Source organism: Mesoplodon bidens, assembly GCF_964165515.1.
Source record: "Mesoplodon bidens genome assembly, chromosome: 1".
In the NCBI taxonomy this organism is placed as follows: domain Eukaryota; kingdom Metazoa; phylum Chordata; class Mammalia; order Artiodactyla; family Ziphiidae; genus Mesoplodon; species Mesoplodon bidens.
In genome coordinates, this window is record NC_138176.1 from 164,827,334 (window position 1) to 164,850,312 (window position 22,979).

The 22,979-nt window shown below is 52.3% G+C and overlaps 1 protein-coding gene across 2 annotated transcripts in view; it reads left to right on the top strand.

The window, feature by feature from the left end:
• DLG5 (discs large MAGUK scaffold protein 5) overlaps window positions 1-19,314 on the top strand; it is a 119,952-nt gene extending 100,638 nt beyond the window's left edge. The window contains exons 21-32 of one of the 2 annotated variants that reach the window (XM_081250558.1): window positions 1,480-1,642; window positions 1,756-1,889; window positions 2,584-2,730; window positions 4,117-4,300; window positions 4,878-5,026; window positions 5,874-6,044; window positions 6,941-7,137; window positions 13,326-13,469; window positions 13,732-13,859; window positions 15,163-15,272; window positions 15,986-16,095; window positions 17,581-19,314. In XM_081250558.1, the coding sequence (XP_081106684.1) occupies window positions 1,480-1,642; window positions 1,756-1,889; window positions 2,584-2,730; window positions 4,117-4,300; window positions 4,878-5,026; window positions 5,874-6,044; window positions 6,941-7,137; window positions 13,326-13,469; window positions 13,732-13,859; window positions 15,163-15,272; window positions 15,986-16,095; window positions 17,581-17,684 (1,741 nt within the window). In that variant the 3' untranslated portion in view covers window positions 17,685-19,314. The remainder of the gene's footprint in view (window positions 1-1,479; window positions 1,643-1,755; window positions 1,890-2,583; window positions 2,731-4,116; window positions 4,301-4,877; window positions 5,027-5,873; window positions 6,045-6,940; window positions 7,138-13,325; window positions 13,470-13,731; window positions 13,860-15,162; window positions 15,273-15,985; window positions 16,096-17,580) is intronic. The other variant, XM_081250559.1, reaches the window with a different exon arrangement.
• Window positions 19,315-22,979: the final 3,665 nt, after the last annotated feature.

Below are 22,979 nucleotides of genomic sequence, written 5' to 3' on the forward strand. Positions count from 1 at the left end.
AACCGGTGTGTGTGTGAGCGAGTGTGTGTGTAGGTGTCGGTGATTCCTGCCTTCACAGCGCTTAGGTGACATAAACTTTAACATGTGTGACCTGACTGAAGAATGGGTTACTTACTAAAAATAGTCCCTCTTTTCCTCAGTCTGAAGTTAACTATCATTATAGAAAATTGGGAAAACTAGAAAAGTAGAAAGAAAAAAAGTCACATAATCTCATCAACCCGAGGTTCAGTTGCTGTTATTTCACCTTCTGAGGTGTGTGTGTATGTATATATACAATTTAAATAGCATGCTTTATTTATATTGTTTTACATACATAAACACTTCCTCCTTAATGCTATGTTTTAAGCTGTTGGTAGTGTTAAGTATACTTTATGAACTTCTTTTACAAAGCAGCCTTATTGTTCTGACAAAACTCTTGTGCATATTATAAAAAATTTAAATCATTCGGGAGATTAAAAAGTAAGGATTCCTTCCAAAAGGGTCCCCCTCTGCCTGCCTGCCCTTCAGCACGTGGACCAACCCCCAACCCCCTGACATGTGCTCTGGAGGAGGGAGCCCTCGGCGGTGGCGCTCTGCTTGTCCCCTCCCCTGGCCTTTGGCTGCAGTCTTGTCCTGAGGAGGAGCTCGGGCAGCATGCAGCGGCAGTCCTGGCGGCTCGGGGTCACTTAACTGTCTGTCTATCTGTCTGTCAGTCACGTTCCAGGCGTCTGTGGTTGTCTTCCTCCTCCGATCACCCCACTCTGCTTTCTAAACTTTTGCACCTTTCAGATGCCTCCACCACCACAGATCCCTCCTGAGACTGCCTGTGGCTGCCAGGCCCAGGTCCTCCTCCCTGAGGAGTGTGAGGTTGGCCCGACAGGAGGTCCCCACCCCAGCCCCCTGTGCCCTTTATCCCCCGCGGTGCGGTGGGCGGCTCCCTGGGGCCAGTGGGTGCATGGTGCCGCCTTGCTCCCAGCCTCCCTGCTCCCTTTTTAGTGCCTCGGGTTTGCAGCAGCTTAATCTCATGATCATTTTGCATCCTCCTGTGTACCGGTAAATATAAAAACTGATATTTTATGTTGTCCCTTCTTGGGTGAATATCATCCCAGAGAGCAGTCCTTTTTCCCCAAGGGCGTCTTGAGACGCCATTGGAGGTTTGTACATTGCACATTGTGAGGCCACTCCTCTCCTGTTAGGGAAACCTGCGTGCCTTTTCCCTGCGTATATCAGTGTTTATAGTTCACACAGACCCTTCTTGGTGTCTTTGGTACTGGGTGCTTCTGTGTCCATCCATGGGTGGGGGGTTGTGTCTGTATTGCATGGGGTTGTGTATCACCGTCGTACAAAGGTGGACTTCATGGTGTTCCCATCCAGCTGTGTCATCATAGGAGCGTCTGTGCCCCCGGCCCTTTCTGCATAGTGATTGCATGCCTGACCTCAGATCTTCCCCAGGCCTTTCCTTTGAGTCTGAGTCCCCAAAACTGTTGGCTCTCTTCCAAGGCCCTACGTGGAGGAGCCACGCCATGTGAAGCTGCAGAAGGGCTCGGAGCCGCTGGGCATCTCCATCGTGAGCGGGGAGAAGGGCGGTGTCTACGTCTCCAAGGTGACCGGGGGGAGCATTGCTCACCAGGCCGGCCTTGAGTACGGGGACCAGTTACTTGAGGTGAGCGGGAGCTGCCGTCCTCTCCCTCCTCTCCTCTCCTCCCTCCCTGAGTCCCCAGGACCTCCTCCACGCCCTCCTCTCCCATCACTGAGCCCGCTCTCGGTGTGTCCTAGTTCAATGGCATAAACCTGCGGAGCGCCACGGAGCAGCAGGCCCGGCTCATCATCGGGCAACAGTGCGACACCATCACCATCCTGGCCCAGTACAACCCACACATGCACCAGCTGAGCGGCCACTCCCGGTCCAGGTGAGGCCCTGGCCTCCTAGGGGGCATGGGGGCCTCAGGAAGAGAGACGGGTGCGGCAGGTCCGTGGCTCGCTATGGGGAGACCTACGTGCCAGCTGCAAGTTCTGGGGATTCTGCTGCCATGAGAGAGGAGTTGACCAGCCCTGGGTTTTGGAGAAGGGACATATGGAGGGATGGTTTTCCCTCCTGAAATAGGGTGTGGAAACAGGTGGCTGGGTCCTCCGTGCAGCAGGAAGCCCCGGCATGGGTATGTGGAGCAGCCAGGAGCTGCGGCCCCGAGCGGGCGCTCCCACAGAGTGGTCTGGCCCCACTCCACGAGCAGACACTGGACACCTGCCCCCATCTGCCTCTGTGCTGTGGGTGGCAGGACAGGTGAGGAAAGGGTGAGACATGCCCCTGTCATGCAGTGCCTGTGAAGGGAAGGGCTGAAATGCACATGCAGAGGAAAAGAGAACGGTGAATTCAGGGGTCCCCAGGTCGACCCCTTTGCAGAGGATCCCCGAGTTGAGGACAGGCAGATCCTGCAGCTGGGTGACCGAGTCCAGGCTCCTGAGGCACCTGCTCTCCTCAGGGTTCGGGTCACAGAGCTGCGTGACCTGGTCCTTGTTCACATCCCAGACCTGGTCACCACCAGAGAGGGGGTGGCTCTGGCCGGCTGCATGCCACTCCTTACTCTTCCTGTCCTCTGTCCCCAGCTCCCACCTGGACCCTGTCAGTCCCCACTCCACTCTCCAGGGCAGCGGTGCCACCACCCCGGAGCATCCCTCTGTCATTGACCCACTGATGGAGCAGGACGAGGGCCCTGGCACCCCCCCGGCCAAGCAGAGCGCCCCCAGCTCCAGGTCAGCAAATGTGTGCCATGAGCCTTCCATCCGTGCACCTTGGCTGAGTGGGGTGGGTCCGGGGGGTCATTGTTGGGGCCCAAGCACATCCTCTGAGGGACGTGGGTCCCAGCGCTGCCCTGCGCTGCAGACGGCACACCGGCTTGTCAGGATTTGGGGTGGGGAGCACGCCAGTCCTTTTTTCCTCCCTCCGTCCTGCCCTCTCTCCCTTTTTTTCTCTCGTTTTCTCACTGACTCATTCTTAGCTCTGCCTTTTTTCTTTCTCTCCTCCTTTTCTCACTCACTTGTTTTCTGGTTCTGTCCTTAGACAGAATCCCACGGTCATCCCCCAGCCAGGCCCTGGGCTCTGGCCATCAACAGCAGTGTTGCCCCCAAGGAGCTCTAGGTTTGAGGGTGGCAGACCAGTGTCCAGGCATGTGCAGCACAGCCGGAGTGCTGGGAGGGGCACCAGGGGCCACGATGGAACAGTCATGAGGAGCACGGCAGGGCAGTGACAGCTAAGTCACAGCGTTCCAGATGAGCAGGGGTTAGCCGTGCCAAGGGCGGGCGTGAAGAGATGTCCAGTGGAGGGAACGGCATTAGTGTGGGCAGAAGCTGGTGGGGAGGTGGGGGAGAGGGTCACACAGGCTGGGTCCTGAGGCAGTCACTCTGCAGTCTTGGACAGAGCCCTTTCTCGGGTACGACTTTAATGGACTGTTCACAGAAGTTTGAGGCTGGAAGCTGGGACATCTTCAGGGCTTTCCTACTTGTGACCGTTCACTGTGCCCATTATGGCTACACTTACCTGCAGCAAAATTTTCGTCACTGGCTGGCTCCCCCACTGAGGTCCTGCTCATTCGGTTCCATTGCTGTCCTGTCTCCTTCACTCAGTTTGTTTGCCAGCCTTTCAGTGTCCCTGTGCTGTGAGTTCCTTGATGGCAAGGGGCCCTGCTTCTTGGTTTAGTGCCATCTGGGCCATAGAAGCTGCTCAGTAAACATTTGCTGGATGAGTTGTGCCCTGGATGGTGAGCCTGGCTCTGCAGTTCTCTGCAGGAGAATAGTTAGGAAAACAAGTGCAGTCCAGGTGGGCAAGACATAGCCCATGGTGTGTGATGGACAGCTGGGCTGGAAAGCAGGGGCGTTGATTTCCACTCTGTTCCCAAGTGGCTTTGTGACCCGGGGTCATGTGTTCACCTCTACCAAACCTCAGCATCCTGCCTACCAACCAGGTCACTAGAACTAGAGGCTGTGTCGGCCCGCCTCCCGGCTCCTGTGGTTCTGAGAGCTTGTGAGACCGTGGCGGGGGCAGCAGAACACGGTTAGGGCATCATCACCACTGTTTCATCTTTCTCATGTCTTCCTCCCTCCCTGTGCACAATTGAAGAGCTTCATTTTCCTCCCCATAAGGATGGTGGGAGATGCCACCAAGAAGACCCCAGAACCACGAGTTGTCTTCATCAAGAAGTCCCAGCTGGAGCTTGGCGTGCACTTATGTGGTGGGAACCTGCATGGGGTGTTCGTGGCTGAGGTGGAGGACGACAGTCCTGCCAAGGGCCCCGATGGCCTCGTGCCTGGGGACCTCGTCCTTGAGGTGAGTTCTGCGCCCTCTGAGCAGCAGCCGGGCTGCTTTCTGCCTGCACGTCGGGCTTCCCGCCGTCTCAGTTGGCACAGGAGGTGGAGGAGCACAGCCTCTGCTGGCGACCGCTGTGTGTGGGCATTGGATGCCGCCCAGACCCCTGCTGGGTAGATCATGGGGAAGCGGGCAAGGGGGCCTGGTTTGGGCACTGGTGTCTGGAGGGGAGATGCTCCACTGTTGTCAGTGGCAGGAGTCAGGACTGGTCTGATGGCGAGGGCCATCTCCCTCTCACTGCGTCTCCTGTTGGATGGGGGAGGTGGGTCATAGGTACTGAAAGCTAGCAAGGAGCATAAGCAAGGTGAAGTGCTGTGTTTCCAATAGGCCTTACTTGCTGGGGGACTAGAACAGGGTTTCTCCTGGGAGCAGCTGTCGAGGGTAGAGCAGACACTCGACAGAGGACTCAGCCTTACCTGCGGAGGTGGGGCAGATGGATGCCCAGTGAAGGGGATGCTGAGTCTCACCCTTACCCTACACCCGGCCTCTCGCGGGTGCCCAAGATGCCCTCTGACCCCAGTTCTCCGTCTCTGGGTAGTACGGTGGTCTGGACATGCGCAACAAGACGGTGGAGGAGGTCTACGTGGAGATGCTGAAGCCCAAGGACAGCGTCCGCCTGAAGGTGCAGTACCGCCCTGAGGAGTTCACCAAAGTCAAGGGCCTGCCTGGCGACAGCTTCTATATCAGGTACCCGTGGCCAGGGTTGCCGGGGACTTCGGGCTAGGGGAGGGGCTTTCGGTGGAGGCTGTTCCCTGTGAATGTCCCCATGTTTCTTGCCCCCAAAGGGTGGGGCCGTGAGCATTATTACTTGGGCCCCAAATTGGAAGCTCACGACGAGATGCTTGTGACTTAGAAAAACCCTCGAAAGCTCCCAGGGCCAGGTGGGGAAGCTTGAGACCACAGAGCCTCATTTTCCTGTGGGCTAGGCTCCTCTCCTGGTCTCCTCTGACCCAGGTCTGCAGATCCCTCTGTGGCGTGTGTGGGTGTCAAGGCATCCACGGTACCCCAAAGTACTATATGCAGTGTGTGTCTGAGGCAGGCATCGGGCGTCTTCCGGGAGGTGCTCAGCTTTCTTCGTGTCCCCTAAGATCTGAGGCCACACAAGAATGGAAAGCACTGATCGACCATGTACCGTGAGGTGGGGTGTCCCTGTCTCTAGGGAACCCCTCCTCAGTTGAGGATGGCATGTTTCCCTTCTGGGAAGTTTCTAGTCTGTAGGAACCGTCAGCCTTGACTCAGGGGAGGGACGCAAATGGGAAAGGCCCATCTGGAATGGAGATAACGGCCTTGGTCCTTGGCAAAAAGTCTTATGTGATGGGCATGAGGCAGCCCTTGTCTCCAGGGAGCCCGGTCTCAGGGGAGGAAAGGGCAGTCTCTGTCCTGTCGTGCAGAGCCCGGGCTCCCCTCTTTGGGAACCGCTGCTAGGTTGGGGAGAGGCTGGTCCTGATCAGCCTCTGGGGTCTGGGGAAAGTTCAGAGCAGGAGAGCGGCTCTAGGAGAATGGCCTGACCTGTCCTCTCCATTGCCCGGTCCAGGGCCCTCTATGAGCGGCTGGCAGAGGTGGAGCATGAGCTGAGCTTTAAGAAAGATGACATCCTCTACGTGGATGACACCTTGCCCCAGGGCTCATTTGGGTCCTGGATGGCCTGGCAGCTGGACGAGAATGCCCAGAAGATCCAGCGTGGGCAGATCCCCAGCAAATACGTGTGAGTGTCCTCGAGTCTGGGCCTGGGGCTGGGGCGGGCGGCACCTGTGGGGATGCCCCATGGGATGCGGGCTGGGGCTCATGGGGGTTGATTCTGATGCTCGTATCAGCTTCTGGTCTGTACGTTTTGCCACAATTGCTTGTCCAAAAAGCAATTTTGGTCCTAGTGTAGGTCAGTGCTGTACTTAAGTCAGTGCTATACAGAAGCACAGGGGCAACTTAAGAGACAGCACTTTTTTGTTTTTAACAGATTTGTTGAGACATAATTCACATACCATACAATTTACCCAAAGTGTACAGTTCACTGGCTTTTAGTATTTTCACAGATGTGCAACCATCACCGTAGTCAATTTGAGAACATTTTCGTCACCTCAGAAAGAAGCCCCATAACCCTTTAGCTACCCCGCCTTGTCTTTCTGTCTGCCCTGAGCGACCACTGATCTTTCTGTCTCTATAGACTTCCCTGTCTGGACTTTGACGTGAATGGAGTCATATAGCACGTGGTCTTTTGTGACTGGCTTCTTATACTTGGCATGATGTTCTTCAAGGTTCTTCTGTGTTATATTGTCTATCTGTGCTTGGTTCCTCTTGGTGGCAGGAAGCATAACTTGTAGTGTTCACGAGTGAAGCCTGTCTTAGCAGCTCCTTCTGACCCTCGTCTGACTATAGGAGGAGGCCCTGTATTCTGAGAGCTTGCCCAGCACTGGTGTGTGTGTATCACCCTCACAGCAGTGGCACCATGGTGTCCTCAGTAGCGTGGGTGGTGAAGCGGCCAGGAAACCTGTAGAGAATGTGGGAGGAGCCTGGAGTCCCAGCTCTGGCTCTCCTCGCGGCTGGGCATGCGGGGAGGTGATGGTCCCTGGGCCCTTCGCAGCACTGCTGTACTCTTGTCCACAGGATGGACCAGGAATTCTCCCGGAGGCTCAGCATGTCTGAAGTCAAGGATGACAGCAACACCGCAAAGACGCTCTCGGCGGCTGCACGCAGATCCTTCTTTCGAAGGAAACATAAGCATAAACGCAGCGGGTCCAAAGATGGGAAAGACCTCCTTGCCTTGGACACCTTTTCCAACGACTCCATTCCACTCTTTGAAGGCAAGTGGCTGGGCTGGCTTTCTCCAGCAGGCTCGCAGGATGAGGTGTGCTGTTGACCACAGAAGCCTCACCACAGTGCCTTAAACAAGATAGAAGTTTGCTTTGCTTTCGCACATAACTGATGTAGGGATGTGTGTCTGGGTTGGGATGGTGGTGCTACTGTCTTCAGAGTGTTTACCACCTGTAGGGTGTGGCTTCCATCCTCAAGGTCTCCCCATGGTCATTGCAGCTTCTGCCATCACGTCCACGTTCAGGCAGTAGGGAGGAGGAAGGGGCACGGCAAAAGTGTGCCTCTTTAAACAGCTTACCTGGAAGCCCCACCCTTGGTCTCCCACTTATTCCTCATTGGCCGCTCAGTCTGCGAGGGACGCTGAGAAGGCAGGACTTTCACTGGTGACCTGCTGGCTTCAGTAACTAGCAGGTTCTGTTAGTAAGGAATAAAGGAAAGATGGGTATTGGGTGGGCGAAAAGCAGTCTCTGCCCAATGCATTGCTTCTAGTTTGTTTTTGGGTTATTACTGGCTGCTTGGTGGTGACCAAGGGCCACTGTGCAGATCTTTGGCCGTGTTTGGACTTACTCCTGTGTGTGTCCATTCTTTTTTTCTTACTTTTTTTTGGCCGTGTTGGGTCTTTGTTGCTGCGTGCGGGCTTTCTCTAGTTGCGGCGCGTGGGCTTCTCATTGCGGTGGCTTCTCTTGTTGCGGAGCACGGGCTCTAGGCGTGTGGGCTTCAGTAGTTGTGGCGCGTGGGCTCAGTAGTTGTGGCGCACGGGCTCTTGAGCACAGGCTCGGTAGTTGTGGCGCACGGGCTTAGTTGCTCCGCGGCATGTGGGATCTTCCCGGTCCAGGGATCCAACCCGTGTCCCCTGCATTGGCAGGCAGATACTTAACCACTGTGCCACCAGGGAAGTCCCCTCCTGTGTCCATTCTTCCAAGATCCTCCCAGGGCCAGGCGCCGACCCAGTCCTGGAGTTGCGTATTAGGCAGCGTCAGACATCCTTTGGTAGATCGCCCCGTGGAAGGGTGCATTTGTCCTGTGAAGCAGGAGCCTCCTGTGAATGCTGCTCCGAGGACCCCCTTGTGTGTCCACTGTCCTAGAAGGTGTGCCCTCCCTGGTAGCAGGGTGTGGAGGTGGCAGTGGGCCTCAGAAGGTGGGACAGCTGGTTTCCTCCTCCTCAGCTTCCTTATTTATTGTTTCAGTTAGGGCCTTAGTCCCAGTGAGTTGAGTGAGTTCCACCTTTGTTCATGGCCCACGGGTCACTGTCAGTGAGGAGAGGGGTTGGCAAGCCATAGCCTATGGGCCAAGTCTGGCTGTTTTTATATGGCCTTCGAGCTAAGAATGGGTTTTTACATTTGTAAATGTAAAATAGACTATTCACCTTTTGGCAATAATAGTTGCTTGATTCTCCCTTCCCTTTTCTTCTGTAGACACCATCTCTGGTGTATTTGGTGTATGTCTAGTGGATGTCTTTGGAAAACAGCCATATGTCTAGTCTTCCTTTCAGTTCTTCAGTGGGTTTTTTTTTCTTTCATTATGTATTTTGAAGTGGTCTTTAAATTGTTATTTCTAAATTGTTATATCTTACTGTTAAATTGACTCTTTTATCATTATGTCCTTCTTTATGTCTAGAAATGTTTCTGGCCTTAAAGTCTATTTTGTTTAAGTATTATTATCACACCAGTTTTCTTTTGGTTAAGTGTTTGCATGGTTTGTCTTTTTCCATCCTTTTATACTTTTCTGTAGCTTTATATTTACATGGCTCTGTAGGCAGCATGTAGGGTTTTTTCAACCCACTGTGATACTTCATCTTTTTTCATTTTATTGAGATATAATATATGTATAGAAAAGCGCACATACATCTACAGAAAAGTGTACATCCTGAGGCGTTTTCACAATTTGAACACACCTGTGACAATCTTTATCGTTTAATCAGAGTATTTAATCACTGATTAAATCATGACTGATACATTTACACTGATACATTTACATGTTCCGGTTTGTTTTCTATTGTCCTGCCTGTTCTATGTTCCCTTCACTTCCTTTTCTTCCTTTTGGATTAATCAAGCATTTTTATTATTCTGTCCCCCCATCTGTTAGTTTTTAGTTAATCATTTTGTGTTACTCTTTGGTGGTGGGGGGGTGGATTACAGCAACCCTCGTGATACATATCTCTGACTTACTGCCAACGTGAATCATTGCTTTGACCGCTTCTCTAATAATTCTAAAACATGAGAGCACTGTGACTTCTTTACCTCCCTCCCACCTTTTACATTATCATTTTCATTTTACATATATTTTAAATCCAACAGTGTTACTGATTTGCACATCAGTTATTCACTTATATTTATCCTTTCCATTATTCTTCATTCCTTCCTGCAATTCTCTTTCCTTCTGATCCTTTCTTTCAGCTGAACACTCCCTTCAGCATTTCTTTTTTTCCCATCTTAACTGAGATATAACTGGCACATAATATTGTGTGAGTTTAAGGTGTATAGGATGATAATTTGATCGGTGTATATGTTGCAAAAGGTTTACCATAATAAGGTTAGTTTAACACATCCTTTACCTCATATAATTACCATTTTCTTGACGTTATTGTGACCTTCATCATTTCTTGCAATGCAGGTTTGTTGGTGACAAATTCTCTTTTTTTTTTTTGGTCTATTTTCCCATCATTTTGGAGATTTTTCACTGGATATAGAATTTTAGATTGGTAGGTGTTTTTTTTTTTTTTTTTTTTTGTGGTACGCGGGCCTCTCACTGTTGTGGTCTCTCCCGTTGCGGAGCACAGGCTCCGGACGCGCAGGCTCAGCAGCATGGCTCACGGGCCTGGCCGCTCCGTGGCATGTGGGATCTTCCCGGACTGGGGCACGAACCCGTGTCCCCTGCATCCGCAGGCGGACTCTCAACCACTGCGCCACCAGGGAAGCCCTAGATTGGTAGATATTTTACTTTTGCATTTTAAAGATATAATTCATTATCTTCTGGCTTTCATTGTTTATTCGTTTCCTGGGGCTGCTGTAACAAATGTCACAGACTTTGTGGTCAGCACAGCATACATTTATTCTCTCACAGTTCTGGAAGCCAGAAGTCCAAAATCAGTACCATTGGGCCAAGATCAAGGTGCTGACAGGTCCACACTCCCTTGGAGGCTCTAGGGGGGAATCTGTTAGGTCCATTGGTCTGTAGTGTTGTTCAAGTGCTGTTTCCTTATTGATCTTCTGTCTGGGTTGTACTATCCATAACTGAAAGTGGGGTATTGATGTCCCCTACTAATACTGTGTTGGTGTCTGTTTCTCCCTTCAGTTTCATCAGTGTTCACTTCACTTATTTGGGAATTCTAATGTTGGGTGCATATGTGTTTATGATTGTTTTATCTGTCTGGAGAAATGACCCTTTTATCATGCTATAATGTCCTTCTTTGTCTCTTGTGGCAGTTTTTGTCTTAAAATCTATTTTGTCTGATACAACTATGGTCACCCCTGCTCTCTTTAGGTGCCCGTTTGCATGAATTATTTTTTTCCTATCCTTTCACTTTTAGCCTATGAGTGACCTTAGAGCTTAGGTGAGTCTCTTGTAGACAGCATATAGTTGGATCCTTTTTATTTATGTATTCAGCCAATCTACGTCATTTAATTGGGGCATTTAATCCATTTATATTTAAAGTAATTACTGATATGGAAGGACTTCCTATTGCCATTTTGTTAGTTGTTTTCTGTATGTCTTGTTGCTTTTTTGTCTATCTTTTCCTCCTTTGCTGCCGCCTTTTGTATTTCATTGATTTTTTTTTTATAGTGACATGTTTTGATTCCCTTCTCATTTTCCTTTGTGTATATTTTATAGATATTTTCTTTTTGGTTACCATTGCAGTTACATAAAACATCTTAAGGTTATAACAATTCGTCTTAAACTGATGGTAGCTTAATTTCAATCCTATATAAAAACTCTACTTTACATCTCTGGGATTCCACCCCCCACCTCCTTTATGTTATGGATGATACCAATTACATCCTTTTTACATTATGTGAACATTAGCGTAGATTTATTATTACCTTTATGCTTTTGGTTTTAATATCTATACCAGTTTTAAAAGCAGTTTACATAACTACATTAGGTTACTTCCAGATTGTCTATTTGTCTGTATATTTACCCTTCCCAGGTAGATTTTTATTTTCTCTGGACCTCTGACCTTGTTGGATTTAGTGCTCGCGAGATGCTCTGTAGCCCCCCTATGATTCTGTAACTATGAGGACTTCCAACAAAGCAGATTATTCGGGGAGGAAAAGGAATCTTCTAAATTGGTGCCCCTCAGTGTGGAATGTTAATAATCATTCAGGGAGAAGATGATTCTGTTCAAGTTAAGTTGACGACATAGTGACTTAGTGTCTGTACACAGGGCAATGGATAAATAGGTGCAGGGCGTCCATCCCGTAGGGTGTTCAAAAGGAGTTAGGGAGATCAATGTGCATCACCAGGGGTGCGGTTCGGAAGCATAAGACTGAGTAGAAGAGGGAGTTGCGGAATGTCGCATGTGTCATGTATTTTTGCATGTATCATGATACAAAAATGTATCTTGTCATTTTTGTTGAGCACATGGAAATACATAACATATTTTCTAGGTATTTTGAGCCCGTAAAAGTCAACAAGTAAGAATGACATCTGGAAGAGGATGTACTTTATATCCTTATAACCAACTATGACGGTGGTTATGAGGAAACTGTTGAGGACCAGGACTGGAGAAGAGGTGTTGGAGAGGATGCCTGGCTTTATCTGTAATGTTCAAAGTTTTAAAAGAGGGGATGTTTTTATCTCGTCCTGGAGGAAGATTTTTGCCCTGGCACTCCACAGAGCCTTCAGTCAGAAGTGTGCGGGGGTCTTGGACAGTCAGTGTGATCACCAAACCCTCCCCCTGCTTTGATAACGGATCATCTGGTCAGCAGGTTGAGAAATGCTGTTTAGGAAGCCATATATATAGATGTGCCTGGATAATCATCAGACCGAAAAAATGCGTGCGGTTCTGCCTGTGAGCTCGGCGTTTGTGGAGCTGAGGCTGCACCGAGCACCGCCCTGTGGGTTCACCTCTAAAGCTCTGCCTCTGGTCCGTCTTTCTTCGTCTCCTAGTCACGGGCCTTCCAGGCCGGACCTCTCATTGACCCTTCGTCACAAGCCCACCTCAGGCGACCCTCACCTCAGCTCTGCCCCTCCTCATCGCCACTCCCACCCCCCCGAGGGTGAGGCTTCTTGTCCTGCTGCCTGGAGCTGGCAGGCAACTCTTATATGGTTGTCTTGTTTCTTACCTGTTGCCGTCTGTGAGCCTGGTTAGAGCATGAGCTCTGCAGTGGCAGGGGCTGTGCTTTGTGCTCTTTTTAAAAGTGTCTCCAAGATGCCAGCACAGTGACTGGTACAAGGGAGGTGCCGAGAAGATGTTTGCATGCTGGTTGTTTAGGCGGTCACTTCCTGCAAGGACTTTCTTTATTCATTTGGTGGAAGGAGAGGGTTTTACTACATGTATCAACTAGGATATTGGTTTGACTGCTGTAACTGAGACCAGACAACAGTGGCTGAAGCATGATAAGAAGCTTCTTTCCCTGCCACATAGAAGTCTGAGCTGGTGGGGGGAACCCCTGGGAGGCAGCTCTGTTCTGGGGATCATAAGGGAGCCAGGTCCCTTCTGTCCTGTGGCTCTGTCATTTCCTGAGGGTTGTTCTCATCTGCAGGATCAGAGCTGGCTCACTGCACCCGGTCCTGTCCATTTCAGCTCATGGGAAGGGGGAGAGTTTGCTCACCCCATGGGGCAGGCCTGGGTCACATGACCACACCTACCTCAGGGGAGGTTACCTCTCTAGAGAGTAGAGAATATATACTAGGGGTGAGGGGAGGGCGCATTGGACACATACGGAAGAATTTGAGCAGGATGAAGTGCAGCAGTGTCCTGGGTGTCCGTGGAGCAGGGACACTGTGCTGGACTCCAGGAGCGGCCGTGCCCTGGTGTGCCCAGGGTGTGGGACTCTCGGTGCTACAACTGGGCAAGTCCCAGACAAACCAGGGTGAGCTGGGTAGCTGGCTCCGATTTGTGGAGTGAAGGAGGTGGGCCTCCCTGGGGTAAGCAAGGTCAGGGGAGCAGTGGGTCCCCAGCCCCTCCGTCTGTTCTAGGTGGGTGTCCATGACACTGCTCCCCTCTCTCCCTCAGATTCGGTGAGCCTTGCCTATCAGCGGGTCCAGAAGGTGGACTGTACCTCCTTGAGGCCCGTCTTGATCCTGGGGCCTTTACTGGATGTGGTGAAGGAAATGCTCGTGAACGAGGTGCCCGGCAAGTTCTGCAGATGCCCCCTTGGTAAGGGATGCCCTCGTGCCTGCTGGGCTGTGTCTGTTCCTGTGTTTGTGTTCATCCCCCTGTTCCCGGGGACGGATCCCAGGATGTTTCAGAGTCCCATGGACTTGGCTCAGATCAGTGTGCAGCCTCTGGTTCTTTGTCCAAGAGCGAAGACAGTAGGGCTGGGTTTCTAAAGTCTCTTCTGCACAGCGTTCCTCCTGGCACGTGCAGTGAGGGCTCATGGTGCCAGGGCCTTCCTGATTCCTGTGTCTATGCTTTGCAGAGGTGATGAAGGCCTCCCAGCAGGCCATCGAGCGGGGCGTCAAAGACTGCCTGTTTGTCGACTATAAGCGGAGGAGCGGCCACTTTGATGTGACCACAGTGGCTTCCATAAAGGAGATCACAGAAAAGGTACCTGTTGCTTCAGACCAAGGGATGGGGGCGCCTCTCTGAGTCCGGGGTTTGGACCCCAGTGTGTGTGTCCGGGCTCTGTACCTTTGCACATCTGCCCTGCATGTCTCTCGGACCTTCATGAGCTCACCTGTGTCCTGTTAGTCTGAGTTAACCTACTGGGGGCTGGCCCCCATTGCTTCTTGTGCTTCTGCTTTCGTGAGTAGGAAGCTAGTCCTGGGCAAAAGTCACCCTGTGCGTGTGTCACCTCTCCCTCTCTGAGGGGCTCTGACGAGAGCTTTGAACTCTAGGAAAGGCCCCTCACAGGGGTTTCTACAACAGGGTCCCAGAATGCATCTGCTGAGCTTGTGTGCTGAGCTGATGTGCCTTATTCTAGGGACAGGGGCACAGCTTCCATCAGGGCCACGACCCTGAAAGGATAAGAGCCGTTGCCATGTGCCTTTAGGTTTGTGAACACACTGGGGTCTGTTTGCCAGATAGTATGAGGGGAAGTGGGGAAATCTTTTGGAAAAGCATCCCTCACAAGTCTGAGGATGTGGGCGCTTTCTGGGCTCCATCCTTCCTGGGTGGTCAGTTTACCTCGCCAGGCTTTGGATCCTTCCTGTTACGTGAGGGAGTTGACTTCTTACACCTGTCAGTGCAGACTGCCCAGTTGAAGTGGACGAGCTCCAGTCAGAGGTGCCCCAGGATGTCAGAAAGCCTGCCAAAGGGTGGACCCCCTCAGTGGAGCTTTCAGGGGTCAGGGAGAACCACAGGCAGGGTGCCCGTGGCCTGCCTTTGGCTCATACTCTGCCTGGAGGCTCAGGGGATCCATGGGATGCATTTCAATCACAGCCACGCAAAGACCCACACACTCCCCCCTCCCCTGCTTCAGCCCCCCGCCGAGTCTCCGTATCTTCTTTTGCCCAGACTGGCAGAAGTAAGGTTCCTGAGGCCAGGTGGGGTAGCACTTCAGGAAGTTCCTATATCTGGGTAAAGGCAGGAAAGGGAGTTTGGAGTGGGGTCGTCCAGACCCCGCTTGGCCCTGGTTCCCAGCCTGGACCATCATCACAGCTGACGGCTTGTGGGGAGAGATTTTCCCAGATGAAGTTTCCCCTCCGTGTATCATGTGTGGTCTTAACGAAAGACTGGTTTTGCTGCCTTGTTCGTTGGTAGAACCTTGTATGTTCACTTACAGGGCAAGGCAGGGCAGTGTCAGGGGAGGGGTGGGGCCCATCGGTGTCAGAGGAAGGCTGGTGTGTCCAGTGCTGCCAAGGCCCCGGCCCCGCACCCGCCCAGGTATTCACTCTCTCCCTCCCCCCAGAACCGGCACTGTCTCCTGGACGTCGCCCCCCACGCCATTGAGCGGCTGCACCACATGCACATCTACCCCATCGTCATCTTCATCCACTACAAGAGCGCCAAACACATCAAGTAGGTGACAGGCTCCTCGGGGGCTTGGCTTGGGGCCTTGCTGGGGAGGCACTGCTGGCTCAAATCCGTGGGGTGAGGGGCCCCTTGGCCTTGAAATAGGCATCCCATGTAGGAGCGGCCTTCCGCCTCGAGCCCGCATCTCACACTGAGCCAGGCACGTGAACCCAGCACAGCCCTCCCTCCACACCACTCTCCGTGCTGTTTGGACGCTGCCACCACTCCCTGAGGAGGTCCAGCTTTGTCTGCGTAGCTCCCCTCCTGACCCCCAGCCCCTTTTCCCTTCTCCTGCCTCTCAGCTGGACACTCACAACAACACAGGACCTGGGTGGCCTGGCCTGGGTCCAGCTCTGCCAGGAGCTGGCTTGTGGTGTGGATGGGCCTCTGTTCCCACTGGGCTTGAGTTTCTGTGCGGGTTGGGCTAACGGCTTGCCAAGGCCCTCCTCCACTTTGCCTTTCTGTGCTTCCAGGCTTCTGATACCTGCACTCGGGGGCCAGCTGAGGTGTCTGGTCTCTGTGTGCACACACTCGGGTTCCCACCTTCCCCCTCTCTGCCCGGAGCTCCCCGTGGAGCCTGCAGGCTGTGCTTTACCAGGGGAGCACATGGGGGCCCTGTGGTGGTGGAGACCCCTGTTACTCTGGACAAAGAAGCAAAGAGGAGGGAGGGCCTGGTGGGAGGTGAGAAGCTCAGCCTGGTTCCCTGGATGTCCCAACAGGGAGCAGAGAGACCCCATCTACCTGAAGGACAAGGTGACTCAGAGGCATTCCAAAGAGCAGTTTGAGACGGCTCAGAAGATTGAACAGGAGTACAGCAGGTTCTTCACAGGTAGGTGTGCGTCAGGCCTGGAGAGGAGGAGCAGGCAGCGGGGACGGATACAGGCTTCCCAAGGACGTCCTTCTTAGAAGTGGTAACAGCCCGCACTTCCGGGGAGCCTGGTGGATGCCGTCACAGTGAGCACTTTCATCACAGATTGTCTCATGGCAGGCACAGGGCAGCGTCAGGAAGTTGCAGGTCCAAAGGTAAAAGTTCACTAATTCTGGCCCTGGGTCACAACCTGGCCCTGTGTGGCAGCTGCACAGGCGCCATGTAGCACAGCTCCAGCATTCCCTGGGCAGGTAGCACGGCGGTGGTGGCTGTGACCATCTGTCCCCAGCACCTTCCAGGTCAGACCAGTTTTGCAGTGAAGTTTGAAGATAAGCTTCACCTTTACTATCTCTGGTCTTTGAAACAAAGCAAACCAGAAGAAGCAGGGTTCCAGTTTACCAACTGCCATTTTACTTTGTGACTTTCAACTTCTTCCATAAAATCAGTCATTTGTAGGGGGCATAATAACACTGTGGCCACAGAGAGGTGGAGACAGTGATTTTAATGAACTTGTAGAGAGTGTTGTGATCTAGTTTGGCGATTCTCATGCAACATTTGGCCTCAAAACCCAGCCTTGGTGCTTCTGTCTATGTATGTGTTATGTGTGTTTGTGTTTTAATTTCCAGTCCATTACAGACCAGTATTTCAGTCAGATACATTAACAATTACTAGAGAAAAGAACATTAAAAACTCCAAAACTTAACAAAATGCAAGCCTTGACTTTTTGTTAGATTCAACAGATGTAAAATTACTCTGTCACGTTTCCATAGCTGTTTCTAAACCCTCGCTGTCCATTTCTGTGGCAAGCAGCCAGCGCTCGGCGCTGTTCCGTGGAGCCCGCAGAGAGCCCTGGTCTAGTGTCTGCCGGGCTGTAGTCCTGAAAGCCTGCAGAGCAGGCCTGAGCCAGAGCTGGAGACATTCCATCATCTTTGCTGGGAATCTTCTCTGGGCCATGGGATGCCCAGCTTCCGAGACCCAACCTTGTCACCTGTAGAATCCTGCTGCCGATTGGACCATCACAACACAGCCCAGACTGCCTTCCAGTGTGCTGGGACTCCCCATTGCATGACTAGGCAAAGCAGCCCAGAGCATCCTTGCAGTGGGGCCTGGCAATTCATGTGTGTGGTCAGATCCTGTCATCCCTGTTACAGGGACCAGGGCAGCCTGGCAAAATGGGACACCAGCCTTCATTTGAGCGTAAAATTTTAACATCCTATGGAACAGTTGCCGAGAGGGATAGGTAAAAAGCCGAAGTGGTTTGCACTCAACTATTTTTTCTTTTCCAATTTCTTACTGATGGAAGCGAGTGAGGCGGGAGTGGGGCAGGAGGGCCAAGTAGCTCAAAACAGGCAGAACGCCAGGAAGAGTAAAAGATGTGTTTATTTGCCTTCACCCTGGGGTCTTCCTCTGGGCCAATGACGTGTGTGTTTGGGGGCTCTCTTGCAGGGGTCGTCCAGGGAGGAGCCCTGTCGAGCATTTGCGCTCAGATCTTGGCAATGGTCAATCAAGAGCAAAATAAAGTCCTGTGGATCCCAGCCAGCCCTCTCTAGAACTTGGTGCTGGGACGGCTGCAGCTTGGCCGCCGGCGTGACTGCCTGGCTCAGCCCTTTTTAGCGACTAAAGATAGACGTCTCTGTATATAAACGTGAAGGGGAAGGATCCATGAAGCAGGATTCCAGAAGCACCTCCTTTGTAGACAAGAGGGCCGCTGACTCTATTCCTCTCCCTCGTGCGCTGTAAGACAGAAGACTCTGTAGAGGGGCTCGACACCAACCTTTCTCGTAGCCAGCTCGTCAGAGATGCTGCAAAGAGAACCTTTCAGATCACAAGTTTACAAGCCTTTTCTAAGTATTCGGTTGTTGATGTTTACTTGAACGGCTCCATGTTGTCGCTGCCCAGCCCCTGCCCTTTCCTCACTGTCGCTTTGGTGTTGGTTTTGTGCCTGTTTTCAGCGAGACGACTCTGGAACCTCGCTGGGGGCCGCTTTGCTTTGGGAGGTTCTTGTCAGTGGGACCAGAGCTTTGACAAACTTCATGCTCCTTGGTGGCACCTCTCCTGGAAGGACCTGCGACTGCAGACGCTTCGACCATCGGCGGGCGCGGAACCAGTGCCTTTGTGGGGCAGACTCTCCAGCGGCAGTGTACTCCCCTCCTGCACAGAGGAGGGCGACTCGGGCCGTCCTGCGGACGCGTCCCTCAGACTTTGTCCCCTGCCCTCTGCGTCCTCTTCTCGTCCACCTGCGTTCATTATTCCAGCGTTCTCTCTGGTCCTCGGAGCTTCATGGGTTCACTGTGACACCGCCAGTTCCAGGCAGGGTGTTAGGCTGGGGCTGATGCATGCCACTGGGTCCTCTTTAGGTTCTGTGAATCGTGACAGCCTTTACCAGTGCAGATTTTGCAGGGTAATTCCTAAGCGCTCTAGAGTGGGGCGGGCACATCAGCTCTACTTGATATAAAAACATTTCAGACTTTGAGCAGAGAACTCTTAGGGAAGCTTAAGGATTAGTGCAGTCACTGTCAAAACTCAGAAAAAGAGAAACTGGGATCTATCTAGTCTTGGCTCCAGCGCTTACAGCATGAGCAGTGCTCCACGAGGATGGCTTTGTTTGGGGTTTGTGTGTCTTTTTTTTTTTTTTTTTTTTTTTTAACTGCTTCTGACGCTGGATGTTTCTGGCTGAAGGTTTGATCTGGTTCCTCCTTAAACTGTGCGTCCTCTTAATAATAGGTACTGTACGGGGCTCCGGGTAAGTGTCACTGGGGTAGGACCTCTATTTTAATACTGTTCCTAACATTTCATTTTACTAGCAAGAAATCGCCGATTTCATTTTATTCTTTGTAATTCTAGACACTAGATTATAGTTTAGCCATAGTGACATTTTTTAAAAAGGGATATATTTTCTTGCACAGTTGTTCGAAAATAGACACGTTTCAGCCCTCAGTGCTGCCCTTTGTTTCACAGGTACACGCGTTCTGGCTCAGACAACTAGGACCCCCTGCAGGCTGTCGAGGGGTCTCACTGGCGCCCTGCGGGGCTGCTGCTCTGGGCGGCGGGGGTGGGACGGTGATGGTACAGTGTGCACAGGTACTGTTCGGACAGACTGGGATTTTCTGTACTAAAACCTTCCTTTGTATCGAAAGTTAAATAGACTTTAGTACAATAAATAAAGGTCAATTTCTGTAACTTGTGGTGGTGAAGAGGCCTGCATTCATTTCGTTTCCACCTTTCCCTGCTTCCTGCCCTCTCTTTGTTCCTAAATTTGAGGCAGCCTTCCTCCCTGGCGGCAGGTGGCTGGAACTGGCCGCCACGTGAGGTTCTCACCAGCTCTCCTGATGGTCAGGAGCCCCTCTTCCCTGTGGCCTCAGCCCCTCTGACTCTCTCCTTCCCTCTCATGTGTCCCTCTGTCCAGCAGAGCTGTGGGTAGTGCTTACAGCCAGGCAGCTGATTTGTGCAAGATTCAAATCCTAATCTGGGGGCTCCTGTTCAGATCTGCAGGTTTGGGCTGGGCCGAGAAAAGCAAAGGGGGTTTGAAGGACGCCAGTATCCCCTCATGTTCTCAGTCGAGTCCCTGTCTGCCAGGGGGTGAGGCCCAGACCGGGCCCCCGGGGTGAAGAAGGCAGAGCCTGGCCCAGGGGCTGTAGTGCAAGACCACCCACAGCTCTCCTGGGTAGCCACTTTGGGCCTGAAAGTCTGTTCCAGGGTGGCAAGAAGGCTGGGAGAAGTGGCCAGGAGGCCAGGGCTGCCTCACTAGCGCCCCGAGGCCCAGGTCAGATCAGAGCCCTCCTCCTCTGCTCTGTTTCCTTGGAGGAGCTTGAGGGCAGACTCTCATGGAAAAGCCTCACACTGCGCCAGAGGCTGGGCCAGCGGGGGCAGACTCGGCGCCAGTGCCTCCCTGGTCATGGCCCACGGGTGCAGCTCCACTGTGGACCCTGCAGTCTCACCTGCAGGTCCCTCTGGCCTTGCCTGCAGCCACAGGAGTCGCCGAGCTGCGTCGGACTGTGACCATGGAGAGGAGGGGAGGGCCTGTGCAGCTGGCCGGGTCCCAAGCCCGCCACTCCTCGGCCTGTGTAAAGCCAGCCACAGGGTCGCCTACATCTTCTTGACAAACTCAGCACTGACCTTGGGGGAGGGGGTGCACCGTGGCCTGGATCCTGTGACCCCACCCAACAAACGCTTGTTTTAGGAAATGGTTTCTTTTAAAAGAGGTCCATGACGATGCCAAAGCCATAGCAGCTCACACTTGTTGCATTATGAGTGATTTTTATTTTCTTCTTTAGACTTTTCTGTACTTTCCAAGTTTTCTACAGGAAACTTGGTTTTCTTTTACAATTGCAGGGTAAAACCGCTACACCTCTTTAAACGGAGGGCAGTTAGGTCGCTGAGCTCATAGACTGCTTGTTTCTGGATGCGCCGAGGCCTTGCAGGGCTGCCCCTGGGACACCGCTGAGTGGCACTGGGTTGGGGTGGGGGTGTGCAGTTGTGTTTGTCTCTAAACCATGCAGAGCCCAGACAGGGGCTGGAGGTGCGCAGCCTTTGCCCCCAGTTGGTGTCTGTCTCACGCAGGCTCAGATCCTTTTGGAAAGGCAGAGCTGACTTTCAACTCCAGCCTTGAGGCCTTGGACAGATCTCGCCGGGGCCTCCAAAGACAGTGCAGACGAGATGACCTCTGAGGCCCCCTCCCATGCTGACATCTGCGTTATGGGTGGGGAGTGGGACTTCCCTCCTGGCCTTGCAGAGCCTGAGCAAAACCCCAGCTCTGGGAGCCTTGGCACACGTGACTTTCTGAGACTGGAGGAGTCCTTGATGCCTAATGCGCAGGAGCAGAAACCGAAGGGGTCTGGACCAGGAGCCAAGTACTGGCCCAAAGTCTTGGGCCTCTCTGGCCGGAACAAGGCTCTGAGGCTGACCAAAGTGGCTGGACAACTGGAGTTTGGGGCTGGGAAGCTGAGCTGCCGCCCCTCTCGGGGTTGACAGGGCAGAGGGCCACCCGGATTACGGATGCCAAGGACAGACGGAGAGAAATACGAGGAATTGCCGGGTGGACTGCAGAGCAAGCATGATCTCACCGTTGGGAGTGTGGCTGGCATGGGGACGATCATCTTCTTGCAGGGGATGGGGCTCCGAGGCCCGAGCCTGGACAGCCGGGCCTTCTCCCTTGCTCCCTCCTGCTGCTCTTCTCCCTGTGGCTTTCCTGGACCTTATTTCAATCGTGCATACTCTTTCTTTCATGTGCTCGTACCTTCCAGAATGCAGTCTCTCTGGCTTCTTGATGGTTTCCCCTTCAGTTCTCCTTGCTATTATGAGTTTATATCTTTTTTTTCAACCGTGAAATGTGTCATACATACAGAAGAGCATATACAGTATAAATATACGGTCTAAAGAATAATGAAATGGACAGTGCGTCCACTGTTAAGGAACACTACCACTACCGTAGAGGCCATCTTAACACCCAACAGTAGCTGAATTCTCCACCTTTTCCCCCACACTAAGCACTGTACTGACTTGTGGTTTAATGATTTCCTTGCTTTTTTTTTCTATTTTCACCCCCAGTGGAGGTGTTTTGAAACAATGTCATGTGTGGTTTTGAAAACACTGGGCCTCAAGCACACACTGAGCTGTGAGGGCACAGGGCAGCGCTGCCACTGTTCAATGACATTGGCCGGACAATATAATGGGCTCTCTGGAGCAGGGCGAGCCTCCGCTTCCCTGGGAACTTTGAAGAGCCCTTTCCCCTTGGGGAAGTCAGTGAGCAGGGACTTGAATGAGTCCTGGGGATCCCAGGGCTGCCACACTCGGGGTGTGTGGCCGTGCTGTGTCTGGCAGAAATATGGTCAGAGGGCGTGGACCGCTGACTGCAGTTTTCAGGCTCACCACAGCCGTCCTCTGGATTTCAGCAGTAAGCCAAAGCTGAGCACGTCTGTGGGAGGAAATGCTGGTTTCTCTTGCTGATCTGGAGAGCAGGAAGGTCTCCAGCTCATGTCGATAAAAACCTAGGAGGGGCCTCCCTGGTGGCGCAGTGGTTGAGAGTCCGCCTGCTGATGCAGGGGATACGGGTTCGTGCCCCGGTCTGGGAGGATCCCATATGCCGCGGAGCGGCTGGGCCCGTGAGCCATGGCCGCTGGGCCTGCGCGTCCGGAGCCTGTGCTCCGCAACGGGAGAGGCCACAACAGTGAGAGGCCCACATACCGCAAAAAGAAAAAAAAAACAAAACAAAACAAAAAAAACCTAGGAGAAATAAGACCCGGGGCCGGGATCACCTTAACGTTCTGTTCTTAGCTGAGCCCTATGAAACGAGCAGAGACTTTGGTGCTAACATCTGTGGGCATTTCTGTCTGGAGTCCCTGCTCCAGACCGGACTTCTTGTCCTCTTGGTCTGGTGCCAGCCCTCATCCTGGTACCTCCTCTACTTTCCTGAGAATTTCCTGGGAGTTTTCTTGATTTCTTTCTTTGAGTTTCCTCTCCTCTCTTTTGATGGATCTCCTGTTTCTTGTGCTGCTTGTGAGGAGAAAGGATTAACCCCTGATCCGAATTCTTTCTTCAGAGGAAGATGACTCCATTTACCTTCTCCTAGGATTGTTTTCTAGAAAAGTTCTGGATTAAGAAAAAGGCAAGGTCTGTATTCACCATGGTCTGCTGATTGGTGCATCTGGGTTGGGAGGCCTGAGGGTCAAAGTAAAATAACAAATAACTTGCTGTCGGGTTTCCTCCTCATCCTCCCTCCTTTCTGGAGCTTCCGTTATTTATACGTTGCACACCCTGGACAGAGTCCCTCAATTTCTGATCTCCTATTGGCATCATTTTGTCATTTTGCTCCTTTTTTTGAGGGGATTCACTCAGCTTTATCTTTC